Source organism: Eretmochelys imbricata, chromosome 2, assembly GCF_965152235.1.
Source record: "Eretmochelys imbricata isolate rEreImb1 chromosome 2, rEreImb1.hap1, whole genome shotgun sequence".
Lineage (NCBI taxonomy): Eukaryota > Metazoa > Chordata > Testudines > Cheloniidae > Eretmochelys > Eretmochelys imbricata.
In genome coordinates this window covers 32,183,719-32,199,006 of record NC_135573.1, presented here as the reverse complement: position 1 = coordinate 32,199,006, position 15,288 = coordinate 32,183,719, and the positions used below count along the sequence as shown (strand labels likewise).

Sequence of the window (15,288 nt, the reverse complement as noted above, 5' to 3'; positions counted from 1 at the left end):
TCCATTAGAAAAAAAGTGCATCTCTAGCTCTTATGACTGAAGAGACAAAGCTTAAATTGTGAACCACACAAAGAACGAGGAGTCCAGTGGCACATATTTATTTTGGCATAAGCTTTCGGGGGTAAAAACCCCACTTCTTCAGATACATGAACCACAGGCTCAAAAACCAAAAGGCAAATTAAAAAAAGAACAAATTTGTTTTTAAAATCTTATGATTTTGAGATCCAGTTCATGATTTTTAAACACTTAAGGTTGGCAATACTAGCGTCTGCATACAGGCAGCTCCTGTATCTCTGCTGCTGCTCATAATTTTCCCAAGCAGCAAAAGAGTGAGGTTAAAAGGCCTCAAGGTCAGTTTGAGAGCCCCTGTTCTGTGAGCAGCTTTGAAACTAACAAAGAACATGTAAATTTCACATGTGACAGTTCACATCTTAGGCAGGCTATAAATACACACACTAGCTATTCACCAGGAACAAGGACTCCCAAAAAATACGGGATGAGGGAAGAATACAGAAAAACCTCAACCCATAGGAGCCTGGGAGACAAACACACTGTCAGAAGTCTTAGAATGGGAAGGAAAAAAATGGGCTCCTCCTTCCCTTCCAGAAACCAGAAGATCTGAGGGCTTCAAATTCATCAGGACACCTATTAGGAAGGGGCTGATCTAAAAGATGGAGCCAAGTGTAGGCTCCAAGGACCCCACTACAAGAGGACATCAGGATACTACTGATGAAGGCCAATGGGGAGAGGGGAGCATTACAAGCACAACCACGTGTTAACGAAATATTAACGATGAAATGCTAAAACCCCCAAAGCCAACAAAACTCAGAAGTGACCTGAAGACCAACAGAGGCTCGAGAAAAAAGAAAAGGAGTACTTGTGGCACCCTAGACTAACAAATTTACGCTTTAGAGAAAGCGCAGGCCTACACCAGGAGTAGAGAAGGCTTCTGCCAGCAGCTCTATCAGTCAAGGACAGCGGCCCTGGCCTCACCGGCGACCTCTGCCTAGAGGCGAATGCCCCAAGACCTGGAACAGCCATCTTAAAAGTTTCCCCGCCGGCCTGGGGCTTTTCGTGGCGAGGGGCTGCCCCAAGGCCCCGGAGACTGTTTCCCCAACCCCTGCCCTGCAGGCGAGCACAACAGCAGCTTGCCAGCCACCTGGGGCGGGAATGACTTTACCCCGCACGGACGGGCAGCCACCTCTGCCCGGGGGCCAGCAGCTGGGGCGCAGCAAAGCAACCCGCGGCGGGGAGAAGGCTTCAACAACAAGGGCAAACAAACGCAGGCTCCTGCAAGGCGAGGCCCGGCCCCAGCAGCACCCGCAGCGCTGCCGCGCCAGGGCTCCCCTGCCAGAGGCAGCTCCCCCTCAGGAGCCCGAGCAACACCGGCCGCGGCCGCGCCCCTCACCCGAGTCCAGCCCCAGCTGGTAGCAGGCCAGCGGCTCCAGGGAGAGCTTGTAGCCCTCGAACTTGGGGTCCAAGAGCAGCCGCTTCACCCGCAGGGAGCAGTTGGCCACCGCCTCCATCCCCGGCCAGGCCCGTAGCTACCGCCTGCGACGAGGGGGAAAGTTTGGAAGGAGACTTTGTGTGAGAAGCGCGGGGGCCTTCACTGGCTCAGGTAAGGCGCATGCAGAGCGTGGAGCACCCTGGGAATGGTAGTTTTAGGGCTCTAGCCGCAAGGGACTGCTGCTGTCAGTCGCCAGGCATGTCGGGAGTTGTATGCCGCACGGGGGCGTCCGGAAAGCGGGGCATGCTGGGAGTTGTAGTTCCAGCCTCCGAGGGAACCGGCACGTCCGGCCGCCCAGACCTTAGGCCACACTGGGAGTTGTAGTTTTTAAACTGAGCGAGGGACGACATCGTCCCGCACTCCATTTCCCAGGGTCCCCCGCGCGAAGGGGCGGGCAAAAGCTTGGCCGGGCTGGATTCTCCCGGGGAGACGGCGTCGCTTTCTCCTTCCACAGAGCTGGGCGCGCCGCCGCGGGGGTGAGTCCTGGGGCCCCGAGCGGGGTTCGACGCTCCGCTGGAGGGGCCCGGGGCGCGCTCAGAGCGGGTGGGGAGCCGCGGGGCTCGGCCTGAAATCCCCACCCGCAGCCGCGCGGTTGGTTTCCCGGCTCTGGGGCCGGGCCCGAGCTTCCCCACGCCGCGGGCCGCAAAGGGCTGCGAGCCTTGGCTTGGCCCCATGCCTTGGGGGGAGGGATCGCTCAGTGGTTTGAGCATTGGCCTGCTAAACGCAGGGTTGTGAGTTCAGTCCTTGAGGGGGCCATTTAGGGATCTCGGGGGTGGGGGATTGGCCCTGCTTTGAGCAGGGGGCTGGACTAGATGTCCTGCTGAGGTCCCTTCCAACCCTGATACTCTATGACTCCCTGGCGGGGCCCGGCGGCTGCGCTGTGGCGACCCCTCCCCCGCAGTGGGTGTACTTCAGCCCCGACTCACAGGGCCTGGGGTAGGTCACTGGCTGGAGGGAGGGGCGGGGGTCTGGTCATTGCCCCGAGGTGTGGTCACTCAGTGGGGGGTGGGGAGAAGGTGGGTCACTGGGCGGGGAAGTGTGGGAGAATGGGGTCCGGTCACTGGCTGATGATGGGAGTTGGGAGGGAGGGGGGGTCTGGTCACTGGCTGGGGGTGGAGAGACGGCAGGTTATTGGGGAGTGGTGATGGTTGTCCCTCTCTATCAGATGTGCTATGGAGTCTCTATCTTGCTCCTGTAGAGGCTCGGCAGCAGAGTACAAAGGACCTCTGGTTGAATGTTATCTGAGCTCAACTCTTCTAACTTTATAGTATCTCACCCCCACTTTGCTAAATCTGTGCTGGCTGTTGCATCATTACACAGGGAGGAGAGAGTGATCAGTTCAGTAAGACTGACACATGCACAGCTGAATTTGATCGTCTCCAGTTTCTTATTTGACCATGTCAGAGAATCACTCCATAGTTCAGGGCAGATAGCAGCCTTTCCTCAAATCAGGGCTGAAATACCAGAGCTCGAAGTAAGGTGATAGAGCTGTGGGTCTGAAGTGGCTCAAGTGAGTTAGTTCCGTTAGTCCTTTTATGAACATTAAACTATAATTCTTTATCTGTCCTCCCTTTCCTTTCGTGGTGGAGAAATTATCATGTGAACAGATTATCACAGGCAGATCTGGTATTTAGGAGCAAAAGTTTTCTACATACCTTCATCAAAATTTCTGGCGATCTCTAATTAGAGCCATGGATTTAATAACTGTAGAGAGACAAGGTGGATAAGGTAATATCTTTTACAGTAAAACCTCAGAGTTACGAACACCAGAGTTATGAACTGACTGGTCAACCACATTCCTCATTTGGAACTGCAAGTATGCAATCAGGCAGCAGCAGAGACCAAAAAAAAAAAAAAAAAGCAAATACAGTATAGTACTGTGTTAAAGGTAAACTACTAAAAAAGAAAAAGGGAAAGTTTAAAAAAAAAAAAAAAGATTTGAGCAGGTAAAGAAACTGTTTCTGTGCTTGTCTTGTTTAAATTAAGACGGTTAAAAGCATCATTTTTCTTCCGAATAGTAAAGTTTCAAAGCTGTATTAAGTTAATGTTCAGTTGTAAATGTTTGAAAGAACAACCATAACGTTTTGTTCAGAGTTATGAACAACCTCCATTCCTGAAGTGTTCATAACTCTCAGATTTTGTTGTATTGGACCCATTTCTGTTGGTGATGGAGACAAGCTTTTGAGCTTACGTGGAGCTCTTCTGGACTGAAGAAGAGTTCTGTGTAAGTTCCGTAACTTTTCTCACCAACAGAAGTTGATCCAACAAAAGAGATTACCTCACCCACCTTGCGACTTAAATATCCTGGGAACAATATGGTTATCGCACCACTACTTTAAGAACTGTGACAGTTTTTTCTCTTTTTTGACCAGCATTCTAAAGTGGGGTGAATGTGCAGAAAACACTAGTTTATCAGGAAGCAAAGATTATCATATACAATTTGGCTGGGTCATCAGCAGTGAACAGTAGTTTCTGAATTTATGTGAGGACAGTAAGGTTCAATCATGTGGTCACTTTGCTGAGTTCTGTTAATCAGTATTTCTGATATAAACAATGTGTGATTGATGACTTATTGTGACTGTCTTCAGTAAGTTGAGTTAACATCTTTCTCTTGTCTAATTGTGTAAATTAAACAAATGCCAAAAACTGAGGGGTCTATACTCAAAATGCTGCAGCTGCGCCGCTGTAGCACTTCAGTGCAGGTGCTACCTATGCTGACAGGAGGGGTTCTCCTACTGGTAATCCACTCCCTGATGTGATTGCCAGGTTGCCGGAAGAATTCTTCTGTCAGTCTAGCACTGGCCACCTGGGGACCTGGGTCGGTTTAACAATGCTACTCCGGGAGTGGATTTTCCACACCTTTGACTGACATGGTTAAGCCGACCTAATTTTCTACTCTAGACCAGGCCTAACAAACTGTAGAGAGCGTAAGGGAAATTTAATTGTTTAATTACATACATGTTTTCTTATGTTGCAAATGATTAGTAAACAATGCTATTAAAATCTTTTTTTTATAATTTTATAGATTTGCTGTGGAAATCTAGGTTTTCAAAATGAATAAAGATGCACAGATGAGAGCAACTATTAACCAAAAACTAATAGAAACAGGAGAGCGAGAACGGTAAGTAGATTTTTTTTTTCTTATATGGTTTTTATGCTCATTAAATGTCATAAAATGATGTAGCATGAAGGATGTCCTAAAAAGTAAAAAAAGCTAAATCCCTCCTATAATTCTAAATGCTGCAAAACAGTTGAGAAAATCTTGTGTGTTATACCAGTAAAGAAGACTTAATTAAAATATTCAAAAGTAAGGAAAAATAAACCCTCTCAGCCAGTTTTTAACTAAAACAAAAAAGCTGGTAAAATAATAAGAGTTGGGAAAGTTGGCTTATAAATCCCAAGTGAACACCGATGATGTTGTTAATGGAGAAAACATCTTTGTACAGATCTAAAATTACACTGTTAAACAACGACGTTCCAATTTATTCTCCTTTCAGGCCAAGAGGGAGAGGTGCAGTCTCCTTATTGCACAAATAAAATCTAAGCATGGTATCAGGATTGTGTTCTGTTACATACAATGGTGGAGCAGTAGAATTTTTTCTTGAATTCAAATTATCCAAAACAACAAAGCAACCACAATTGCTTTAATTTGGTCTTCCACAGGGGTTCTCAAACTTGGGGGTCGGGACCCCTCAGGGGGTCGCAAGGTGATTACATGAGGGGTCGCCAGCTGTCAACCTCCACCCCAAACCCCGCTTTGCCTCCAACATTTATAATGGTGTTAAATTAAAAACACTTTTTTTATATATTTATAAGAGGGGTCGCACTCAGAGGCTTGCTATGTGAAAGGAGTAACCAGTAAAAACGTTTGAGAACCACTGGTCTTCCAGAATCCCCTACCTTGTCCTTCCTCATCCAAACATCTTACCTCTTAACAGCTTACTGGTCAAAGAGGACTAGACTTCACGCTTCAGATTGTTGGTCCAACTCCTTCAATCAAAAATGGGGGATTGCTTGAGCAAAGCAGGATAGTTGAAGGTTAAATGCGCCCCCAGCCCATGGAGTAAAGGACTGAAATTTATGCTACTAAGCCACTATGCTAGTTTATGACATCTTATTCTAATTTGTTTCTCCTTCACCTCTTTAAGTATTATCCCACTGCTTTCCCATATCCAGTGTACCCCCGGCAGTAAAGGAGGGTTGCTCCCGTGCTCCTTCACAAATAGCTGAAGGAATAGAATAGAGTGAACCTGTCTTGAATCCTTTTCAGTTTTGTTCAGCACTTGTTGATTGTGCTGAGAGGAGGTAATATACCAGGCAAGTTCCCCCTTTCCTAGACTTCTCTGATGATAAAAATATCACAGGATAGTCAATGCCCAGTTTAAATCTCTAGTGAAAACATAGTTTGGATACTTCAAATTTAGAGTTGCAAGCGTTTCTTTGAAATCAAGTCACTTACACTGAAAGTCACTTACTCTTACTCCTGGCCATCTTGGATCCCTTTGAATACAGTAGCTTATTTTATTTCGCAGCATGAATTAGTGTGCAGCTGTGCATACAAAGGCTTACAGTGATGTATTTTTTATAACCTGCTTTGAAGTGAAATATTCTTTCTTTGCTGGTAAAACCACTTTTTCTTCTAGTAAGTTTAATTTTGTCATCTTTACAGCCTTAAAGAGCTGCTAAGAGCCAAATTAATTGAATGTGGCTGGAAGGATCAGTTGAAGGCACACTGTAAAGGTAATTAAGGTTAACTACATTCAATACCCTTAGTTATTGCCTAAGGTAAGAGAATAGGTGCATCACTGCTAGCCAAATAAAAGTTCCAGATGAAAGCTTGACTACCTGAAAGTCAGTTTGAATAAGACGGAGATGATGCTATTGGGCAAGAGAGCATCTTGGAGAAATGTGGGAGGCAGGGTATGAATGCTTTCTTATGGGATACTTTCTCACAACACCTGTACTCACATTGGTGATTTGTAGTTTTGGAATCATCTTGGATGTATCTCTGTTCACGAATTCTCAGGCAACCTGGGTAGCCCAAAATGCATTTTCACATCTTTGGCTGATGTTGAGTTTTTGATATTTCCTCTGATTTGGACCTCATTGTAGTTGCCGAGGTCTGCTGTATTTAAGGTTCTAAAATGTGTGACTGCTTGATTGCTAACATCTAAATAACTGATTCCGATACAGTTTTTCATTTTGACAAGAGATTTTCATTTCACAAGAGGATAAAAGCAAAAGCAGCAAGCAGAGAGGTATGCCATAAATAATAGGAGGAGTGCTTGTGCTTTCTTTTTTTGTGAAAATTTTTCATGAAAATCACCGATTTAGATGAAGGAAAACATCATCAGATTAACTGCTAAGTACCAAACTTTTGTTTTCAAGTGTCTATAGTAAAGGTAAATAGTGAATGTATTAAATTTAGATAAAATTCTTATTACCAAAATGTTCAGCTTCCATGGAGGGCTAATAGCTTTCTAAACCAGCACATGATTCATTTCCTGTTAAGAGCAAAAAAACAAAACAAAACAAAAAACTTTGAATATTGACTTTTAACGTTTCTTCTGATCAGATTTACTCTGCCCAAATGGCATTTTTTATGGCAGTCACAGTACATTTTTCAATAGTTTATAGTGCTAGGATTATTCAGTTCTGTTGTCAACTGAAACATTTTACAGTATTGGTTACAGCAGTCATTATTTACAAATACAGAGCACATTCCAACAGTGCAGGACTGTGCTGATCAAAGTTGAAATTCCTTTCCCCAAAAATATTTACTATATTTAAGGAAAGTGATTCTCTGAAAAATAATCCTAACATGCATACTGAAAACACTAAAACATGGAAAGCAGGAAAAATACTGTGTATATGTTTGCTGTAGATCTGATCTTTCTAAAGGAGTACTTTCAAAATTGCTGTTATATTCTTGAGCAATTGACAGTGTAGTATTAGTGTGTTTATATCTTTAATTGTCTTCAAATCTTTACAGTTGTGCTTCTGGTTAATGTTACATATAATATTTAACTGAAATTACGGCCTTGTTCTGGCTGCAGTTCAAAGACTTGTAAATAATTGCTGCATTGCTACATGCCCAGACAGTGCCTGTCATTGGTATATACAGGATAGATTTGCTAAATGGTGGTCAAGTGACTTTACGGATCTGTGCACTTGCCTTTTCAGGTTCTTATACCACGCCCACTGATATAGTAATAGACTAAATCCACAGAAGGATAACATACATATGATTAATTATAGGATTACATAGATATGATTAATCTACATATGCAGGTTTTGTATTATAATCTTTGAATAGGTCTGTTTTTCTAATGAATGGATTTAAACTATTCAACTATTCAAGTGGTTTTCTTGGTCTTCCCTAGATGTAATCAAAGAAAAAGGGTTAGAGCATGTTACTGTTGATGACTTGGTGGCAGAAATCACTCCCAAAGGTAGAGGTAAGAAAAGTAATGTCACTTAATGCAAAAAAAACACCTATTAATTCCACACTAAGCTTACACATTTAAATACTCTAGAAACTTTGTCTAAGCACCAATAACTTGCCCACATTGCATGTAGAGGAAACTATATAATAGCCTAACTAGTAATCACAAATGGGCTACATGTGTAAATTCCTGTTGCCATGAAAGCCTTACTGTTTCTGTGCTGACTCATTTATTTTAAAAAAATATTTTTATATGTAACTTTCTTTGAAAAAGACAGAAAAATCTGCTTAACAATTAAATGCCCCCAGTGGTCTCACTGACAGTAGTAGAATTAAGTGCATGTGGTGTATGGGAGAGATGTTTTCATATCTCTGTTGTTTTGGCTGGAGACCTCTGTGAGGCTGGGTTAACAGGGCAGTAAGAATATCAGGGGGAGGGGGCAATAACAAGAGCAGCAGCAAGAGAGACAATTTGCATCTCATGAAGAAAAGTGCTTTGTGTTAGTCTCCTTTTTGCAGTCCACTCAGTTGCCCCACAGCCAGTCAGGCCATCTAGGAAACCTCTAGTGTTAAAGAAGGTAAAGCTGTTTTAAAAAAAAAAAAAAAAAAAAAAAGGCCCACCCGCCCAGGGCTGAAGCCCTTGAGCTTCAGCTTTAGCCAGCTCGCCCACCTGGGGCAGTGGGGCTTGTCTCCTGCTCCCCTGGGCAGGCTCCTGAGGTCATGTAGTAATTTTTGTTGTCAGAAGGGAGTCACGGTGCAATGAAATTTGAGAATCGCTGCCCTAGCTCTTCTCTTCAGAGAACAGAGCTTATGGGGCAGAAAGTGAGTCAGATCCTTTGCTGCTGATTGCATCCCACCTACTGCCGAATATAAATCCTTCCTTTCTTCTTTGGACTGCTCTCCAACCCCAACAGGAAATTGCTGAATTGGCTGGTGGAGTTCTAAGAAAGTCTATCATGCATCAGAATTGCAGGGTCAACTTATGATATACTGCGCTACATATATCTTTTTCTTTTCTCCCTATTTCTTACCTGCTTTTTTTTATTTGTATTTCAGCTTTGGTACCAGACAGTGTAAAGAAAGAACTCCTACAAAGAATAAGAACCTTCCTTGCCCAGCATGCCAGTCTTTAAGATTGACATTAATTCTGAGTACAGTATTTTTGTGTGTCTGTATTATGTAAGTCATGCCAGAAATTGGAATACATTTTTCATGTTTTAGAATTTAAGTTCATTTTTGTATGATTAGTTACAGGTGTATCATTACACTGCATTAATTTCTTAAACTTGCTGTTTTAATAAAAAAAAAAAAACTTTTGTGGTTATGTATGTTTTGAAGGCTCTTATCTTCTGTTATATTGAGTGATTTTTAAGCTGGTGACATGTTAATTTCCAGGCATCTTTTGCTACTTTGCACTAAGTCATTACATTAAATCAATACATTTTTTATGATTTTTGAATACATCAACCTAGTAAGTACAAACACATTTGTTATGCTTATAAGAAGCACACATGATCTTTTTCAGGGAAAAAGGCAACATGCCGCCTTTTGAAAATACAACAGTTAGCATATGCATTCAATCTCTCACACACGTCCTGCAGATGGTCTTATAGTTAACAATGTGTCATAGCTCGAGTCAATCTAATGGCCAGTTAGATTGAGCACGAGTGAGGAGCTGAGCTCTGTCATTCGTGATTCGATGCTCCGAGATTTTGCAGGTCTGAACCCAGAGTTCTATGGCAAAACACCCCAGCTTTATACTTGTAAATTCCCACTTTAGTCTATGGATTTTGAGTCTGTAAGTGGTGTTAATCTTGGGGTTTTCCACTGTTATCTCTTATTTGTTGTCTCGCCTTCGGGCGTGTTTGCCTCACCTTTGAGGTCGTCAATGCTGCTAACTCGTTTAGCATCAGATGCAATGGATTTTTTCTGATTGTTTCCTGCTGTCTCTCCAAGTCTCTCACTTCTTCTTGACCATCTGGACATTGTGATGGCTTTCACACTCACCCTTAACCATGCACACATCCTTTACTCACATCAAACAATTTTACAGAAAATTTCAGACAAGTTTACATTTTAGAAAGGGTTATATGCAATGTTCCCTCTAATTTTTGACAGGCCATGTGCGCAAAAAATTTCTTCTGTGCAAATTGTTGTGCTTCTGTGCAAATTTTTGTGTGCACAGTGTTTTGCTGTGTGCGCAGGGTTTCGGAGCTGTGTGCGTGCACACGCACAGCTTAGAGGGAACAGTGGTTATATAGTTATTAAAGGGATTACAAAAGAACCTTACACAACTTCGTTTGCAATGCAGATAAGAAACAAGACCTTATAGCAAATACTGTGATGTAAACTTATCCTAAAACAAAAGGTGACCATAATCAGCCATAAGGACTGTTCTGGTCTGTTCCTGCCTTAACATCAGTTCAGACACAGGCAGCCTGTCTGATGCGTTTCTACCAATGGCCCCTTAGGCCATTCCTTTCTGCTATTCAAAAAGGGTGGCTGGCAGGATATGGTCAAATCATACATTAATACATTTATTACATGCTACATTAATATATCCTTCATTCTAAATTATACAAAATACGAACATAAAATCCTACTACTACATATTCACTCTTTCAAAAATGTGTGTAAATATAATAGAAATGCAGATCTGAAAAAAGTAATTATCTGGACATTAGAACAGTATTCTGTTTGTTTAGTATGGTCAATAGTTGGATTGCACCAAGCAAAATAAGGACTCTGTACAAAATTCTGTTGATGACATTCTTCCCACCAAGTACTTAACCAATATCCCATATGGTGACAGAAATTTACAAAAGGTGCTTTCTTTGGAGTTTTTTTTAGGTATATAATTTATAGGACTTGTGGATAATTGTTGAACCTGGATCCACATTCCAGCTTCACCAAAAGCTGCTTTAATTTCTTTCTTTAGTTAAAAAGAAATGCTGCTACTACTGCTTAACAACTGCAGTGTTCCACCCTTACAGCATTCCAGTGGTGTATGAGATCCAGTTATGCTTCAGTACACTTCATATAGAGAGGCCGTTCTGGATAAAGGTACTACATACTGGCAAATTTTTTCTTTTTCATCAAGCTGGTGAATCTAAAATTCTGACTAGAACAGACACAAATTGAAACAATAAATAACTGTACTGAAATAACTTACAATCATCATCATCACTCCCATAGCGGTATTGGTCATTGGGGCACCATCATTGATGGGGAATCAACCAATTTTCTCCATCCCTGACAATTGTATCTCAGTACTTGAGTCTCCGCGAAGTCCATTCCTGTCCACTCTTTTATGTTATCAGTCAAGGTGGATTTGATTTAAATCAAATTGATTTAAATCACTAGTCAGGAAGACTCGATTTAATCATGGATTTCTAAATAAAAGTGCATTCTTGTTGGTTGTTATAACCTTAATACATATTCTTTATAACTCAGAGATAGATATAGGTTTCGTTTTTAGAAGGTACACACTATATATTTTTAAAGTGATTTATTTTGAAAACTTCTCAGATTAGTTTTACAGCTATATCAGAAAATGAATGATTGTTTGGTTATTTCATAAAGGTAATTGAAGCAGATATTTAGGAAGTCATGGAGAGGGGAACTATCTCCAATTCAATAGATTAATCATTAATATTTGGAGGATTTTTTTGCCATGCTGTATTAGGAGGAGAACATCACCAGACAGACTTTTAAATTGTTTTATTTAACCAAAACAACGACGTTATGTATTCTGGATTTTTTTCTTCAACAGCAAACATACAATATTTTAACAAAACAAGCATGAATTTTTTAATTTAGTTAAACATTAAATTTTTTTAAAATCAGGTTTGTTTTTGTTAAAGTTGTTTTTAACAAAAATAGTTAAGTCAATTTTTTTTTAAAAAATATTTCAATGTCAACCAGGTCAACATGAGAAACTTAAAATATTGGTTTCTGCAGCTAACTCAGTTGTCTTCACCTTCATTTTCCTATTTGTTCATAATAGGGAAAAGAAAAAAAAGCTTTCCTGCTTTTTCAGGCAGGTCCCAAACAATTTCTCAATTTGGAATGAATTAGTCCAAAGGAAGAAAATATTCCTTCTACACAGACAGAAGAAGCTACTGCTGTTAAAAGTGAGATTACTGCTTCAACAGTCACTGAATCCAAGTGCTTAAGTGACTTCCACCAGTTCACAGGTGTGACTTTTTTAAAACATCAGGAGCAAGCATATATTTCTTGAATGGTTCTTATTCCTAAACTGGCTCTCTTTTACGGCCTGCTGCCATTATAGGTTTGCCCTTCTAGTGAGACAATGGTATGGTAGATCTCAAATCAATGAAGGCTACACTCAAGACTTCTGGAATATGCTGCTCAAACAGTTTCACTTTTGTTTCTACTGGCTGTCCCTCCCTTCTCACATTTATCTCCAGACTACTTCTCCTTAGCCAGATCTATTCCACGCCCAACAATCTTCTCTATTCATTGAACTTTTTGAAACTTTTTACTTTTAGAGCGAGGTAAGGGATTACTCTGTGTACACAAATTTGCAGAGGGACAATAGGGTTGAGGTCTGTTATTTCTCACCTCTGTATATTTATTTACAAATATTTTTGCTGTTAACAAGTATGTTATCTCTGGAGAGACATATCCATAGTTTGAGAACTGAAAAACTAAGCATCTCTGATGGTATCTTCTAGACTGAGCACTGAGTCCCATTGAGTAGATAAAAAGATTAACCTAAATAATCTATACAGAAGCCTCTGGAATCCCATAAAATTGGGTCCCTAATCCATGAACTATTGGAACTCCTTTACAAAACTTTTCTTAAACACTACATGAATATATTGTCTCATACTATAGAATTAGAATGTATAATCCCTATTCCATGATGAGATATCTTTGAGCTATGATATATCTTTCTTTAGATAGGTTTTTTCCTCAAAAAGCATTTTATCAAAAAAATTTGATTTAAATAAAAAAAATCCGTTTTTTAAATTTTTTTCTTTTAAATCATTGATTTTTATCCAACCTGCTGTCAATCCATCTCTATTCTGTCTATCTCTTCTTCTCTTCCCCTGTACTGTCCCTTGGAGGATCAGCTTGGATAGGTCAGAGGATCTTGCTACATGGCCATACCACTTCAGCTTGCGCTTCTTCACCGTCGTCAGGAGGTCTTCATATGACCCAGAGCATTGGGTGATGATGTGACGGACCTCTTCATTAGTGACATGGTCGAAGTAAGAGATGCCTCGGATTTTACGGAAGCATCTGATCTCTACTACCTGTATTTTCCGTTCAAATTCTGCCATAAGGATCCATGTCTCAGACACATACAGAAAAATGGAGATGACCAATGCATGTAGCAGTTTCAGTTTGGATTCCAGGGAGATGTTCTTATTCCTCCAAATTGGCTTTAGCTTTGCCACTGCTGCTGCTGTTTGCGCAGTTCCTGCCCGAATTTCTGCCTTGGATCCTTCATCAGTGATGATTGCCCCCAAATACTTGAACTGTTTCACTGTCTCCAGCTGTTGTCCACTGACAGTGATATGTGAGCTGATCCCATCACGTCAGCTCGCCAATCTTGTGAAACGACTGGATAAAACCTCTGCAAAATATGGCAAGGAAATCAGTGCAGAGAAATCTTACAGTAATAAAACCCTAAAATGACCATGAGCAAGGATGATGGGTGAAGGGCTTGCAGGAGGGAAGACGTGTTTGGCTTTCGCCATGTTCAGTTTGAGTTAGCAGTACACTCAGGAGATAATCAGATAGGCAAGAATGAATGGAGAAGGAGCAATCAGGAGATGAATGAGGCAGGAGATGAATGAGGCAAATTTTTTTTATAAAGAGAAGCCACATGAATCTGAGAACTGGAAAAAGGAATTCTTGTCATTCAAGTCACTGCTAAAGGTGTGTTGGATTATATCAGAAAGACTCTTAACACACTACACTGGAAATCAAATGATAAAGCAACCAGCAAGAATGGTGTCCTAGTAGGATTAGCTTTTAAATATGAAATACCAATAAGGTTTTGTTTTAAAAGAAATGTGTGTCAAACTAAACTTTGTGGTGATGGGCACATTTCAAATGTGTAATGAGGGAATGTAAACAAATGGTAGCTATTTTCTACAATTGTATAAACTGTAGATATATAATAGAATGCTAAATGTCATTTTTTGTCCATAGAAATTGTTTTGCCATCTCGAAGTTTCTTCATCTTTGCTCCAGCCAGCCAATATCTGACAGTGTACTACAGGATACATTATAATTTGCTCCTTGTCATGCAACTTGATAGTACTGGGTTCAGTTACTCACAAAATAACTTTGCTATGCTTGATGGGCCACTCCTTTTAGATTTCTGCATATATTTTAAAAAATCCTAAAACATGGGGTTTGGAAGCCTTTGGGGCAGAATGATTAAGGGCTATGGAAACATCTGGACCCTAGAGAGTAACAACCATTTGAGATATTTAGCAGCTGGTACGTGAAATTAAGTAGTAGATTCAATAGAGTTCCTAGTGTCCTTTCCATCACAATTGGCACTTTTATGATCTGATAATATACAGATATGTGCGGACTCAAAAGTATGGTTTTGTTTTTTTGGACAGCAATCAGAATTAAGCACTTACGCTTCTTCAAGTGCTTGCTCATGTCCATTCTAGGTGTGTGCGTGCCCATGTACACAGTCGGAGATTTTTCCCTTAGCAATATCCATAGGGTCAGCTGTTAATTTGTAAAATACTTTGAGATGGAAAGCTGCTATGTAAGGTTTTTATTTATTACATATTTTGGATGGCACGGAAATTGAACAACATGTTTACCTCTAGCTGGATTCCCTCCAGAACAGAGCTGAAGTATACAGATAGAGCAGTTCCTGAGCTGTACCTGTTACATGGGTAAAGGGCCTGGTACTGCAAGGTAATGAGCACCTGCTTGAAAGTGCTGAGTGTCCTCAACTCAGGAACTTGCAGGATCGAGTCCCAAAGACACCTAGGTGTTGTGGTTCTAGCAACTTCTGTGAACATTGAGGTCCCTTTTAAAAAAGATAAGTAACATAGATTATCACTGTCAGGGTTCCTTCCCCACTCTGAACTCTGAGATACAGATGTGGGGACCCGCATGAAAGACCCCTTAAGCTTATTCTTACCAGCTTAGGTTAAGACTTCCCCAAGGCAGAGATTCCTTTCTTGCCTTGGGATCGCTGCCACCACCAAGTGATTTAACATACAATCAGGGAAGGGACCACTTGGAGTCCTATCCCCCCAAAATATTCCACCAAGCCTACACCCCCTTTCCTGGGGAAGGCTTGAGGATATATCCTCACCAATTGGTTACA

At 41.2% G+C, this 15,288-nt stretch overlaps 2 protein-coding genes across 2 annotated transcripts in view; one reads left to right on the top strand and one right to left on the bottom strand.

Moving 5' to 3' along the window:
* NUDCD1 (NudC domain containing 1) overlaps positions 1 to 1,647 on the bottom strand; it is a 158,009-nt gene extending 156,362 nt beyond the window's left edge. Inside the window, exon 1 of the mRNA XM_077809874.1 lies at positions 1,409 to 1,647. Coding sequence (XP_077666000.1) covers positions 1,409 to 1,526 — 118 coding nt within the window. The 5' untranslated portion in view covers positions 1,527 to 1,647. The remainder of the gene's footprint in view (positions 1 to 1,408) is intronic.
* Positions 1,648 to 1,866: 219 nt separating this feature from the next.
* On the top strand, positions 1,867 to 9,277 carry ENY2 (ENY2 transcription and export complex 2 subunit). The gene is made up of 5 exons (XM_077809873.1): positions 1,867 to 1,983; positions 4,533 to 4,628; positions 6,177 to 6,247; positions 7,891 to 7,965; positions 9,009 to 9,277. Exons 2-5 carry the CDS (start codon positions 4,561 to 4,563, stop codon positions 9,083 to 9,085), a joined length of 291 nt encoding a protein of 96 aa, XP_077665999.1. The 5' UTR covers positions 1,867 to 1,983; positions 4,533 to 4,560; the 3' UTR covers positions 9,086 to 9,277.
* The last annotated feature ends 6,011 nt before the right edge of the window (positions 9,278 to 15,288 follow it).

What these genes read in the sequence shown, in the direction of transcription:
- ENY2 (XM_077809873.1), top strand. Translation starts at nt 4,561, where the DNA reads ATGAATAAAGATGCACAGATGAGAGCAACTATTAACCAAAAACTAATA. An exon ending in GAAACAGGAGAGCGAGAACG is followed by an intron (nt 4,629 to 6,176) that starts GTAAGTAGATTT and finishes TCATCTTTACAG; the next exon opens with CCTTAAAGAGCTGCTAAGAG. An exon ending in GTTGAAGGCACACTGTAAAG is followed by an intron (nt 6,248 to 7,890) that starts GTAATTAAGGTT and finishes GGTCTTCCCTAG; the next exon opens with ATGTAATCAAAGAAAAAGGG.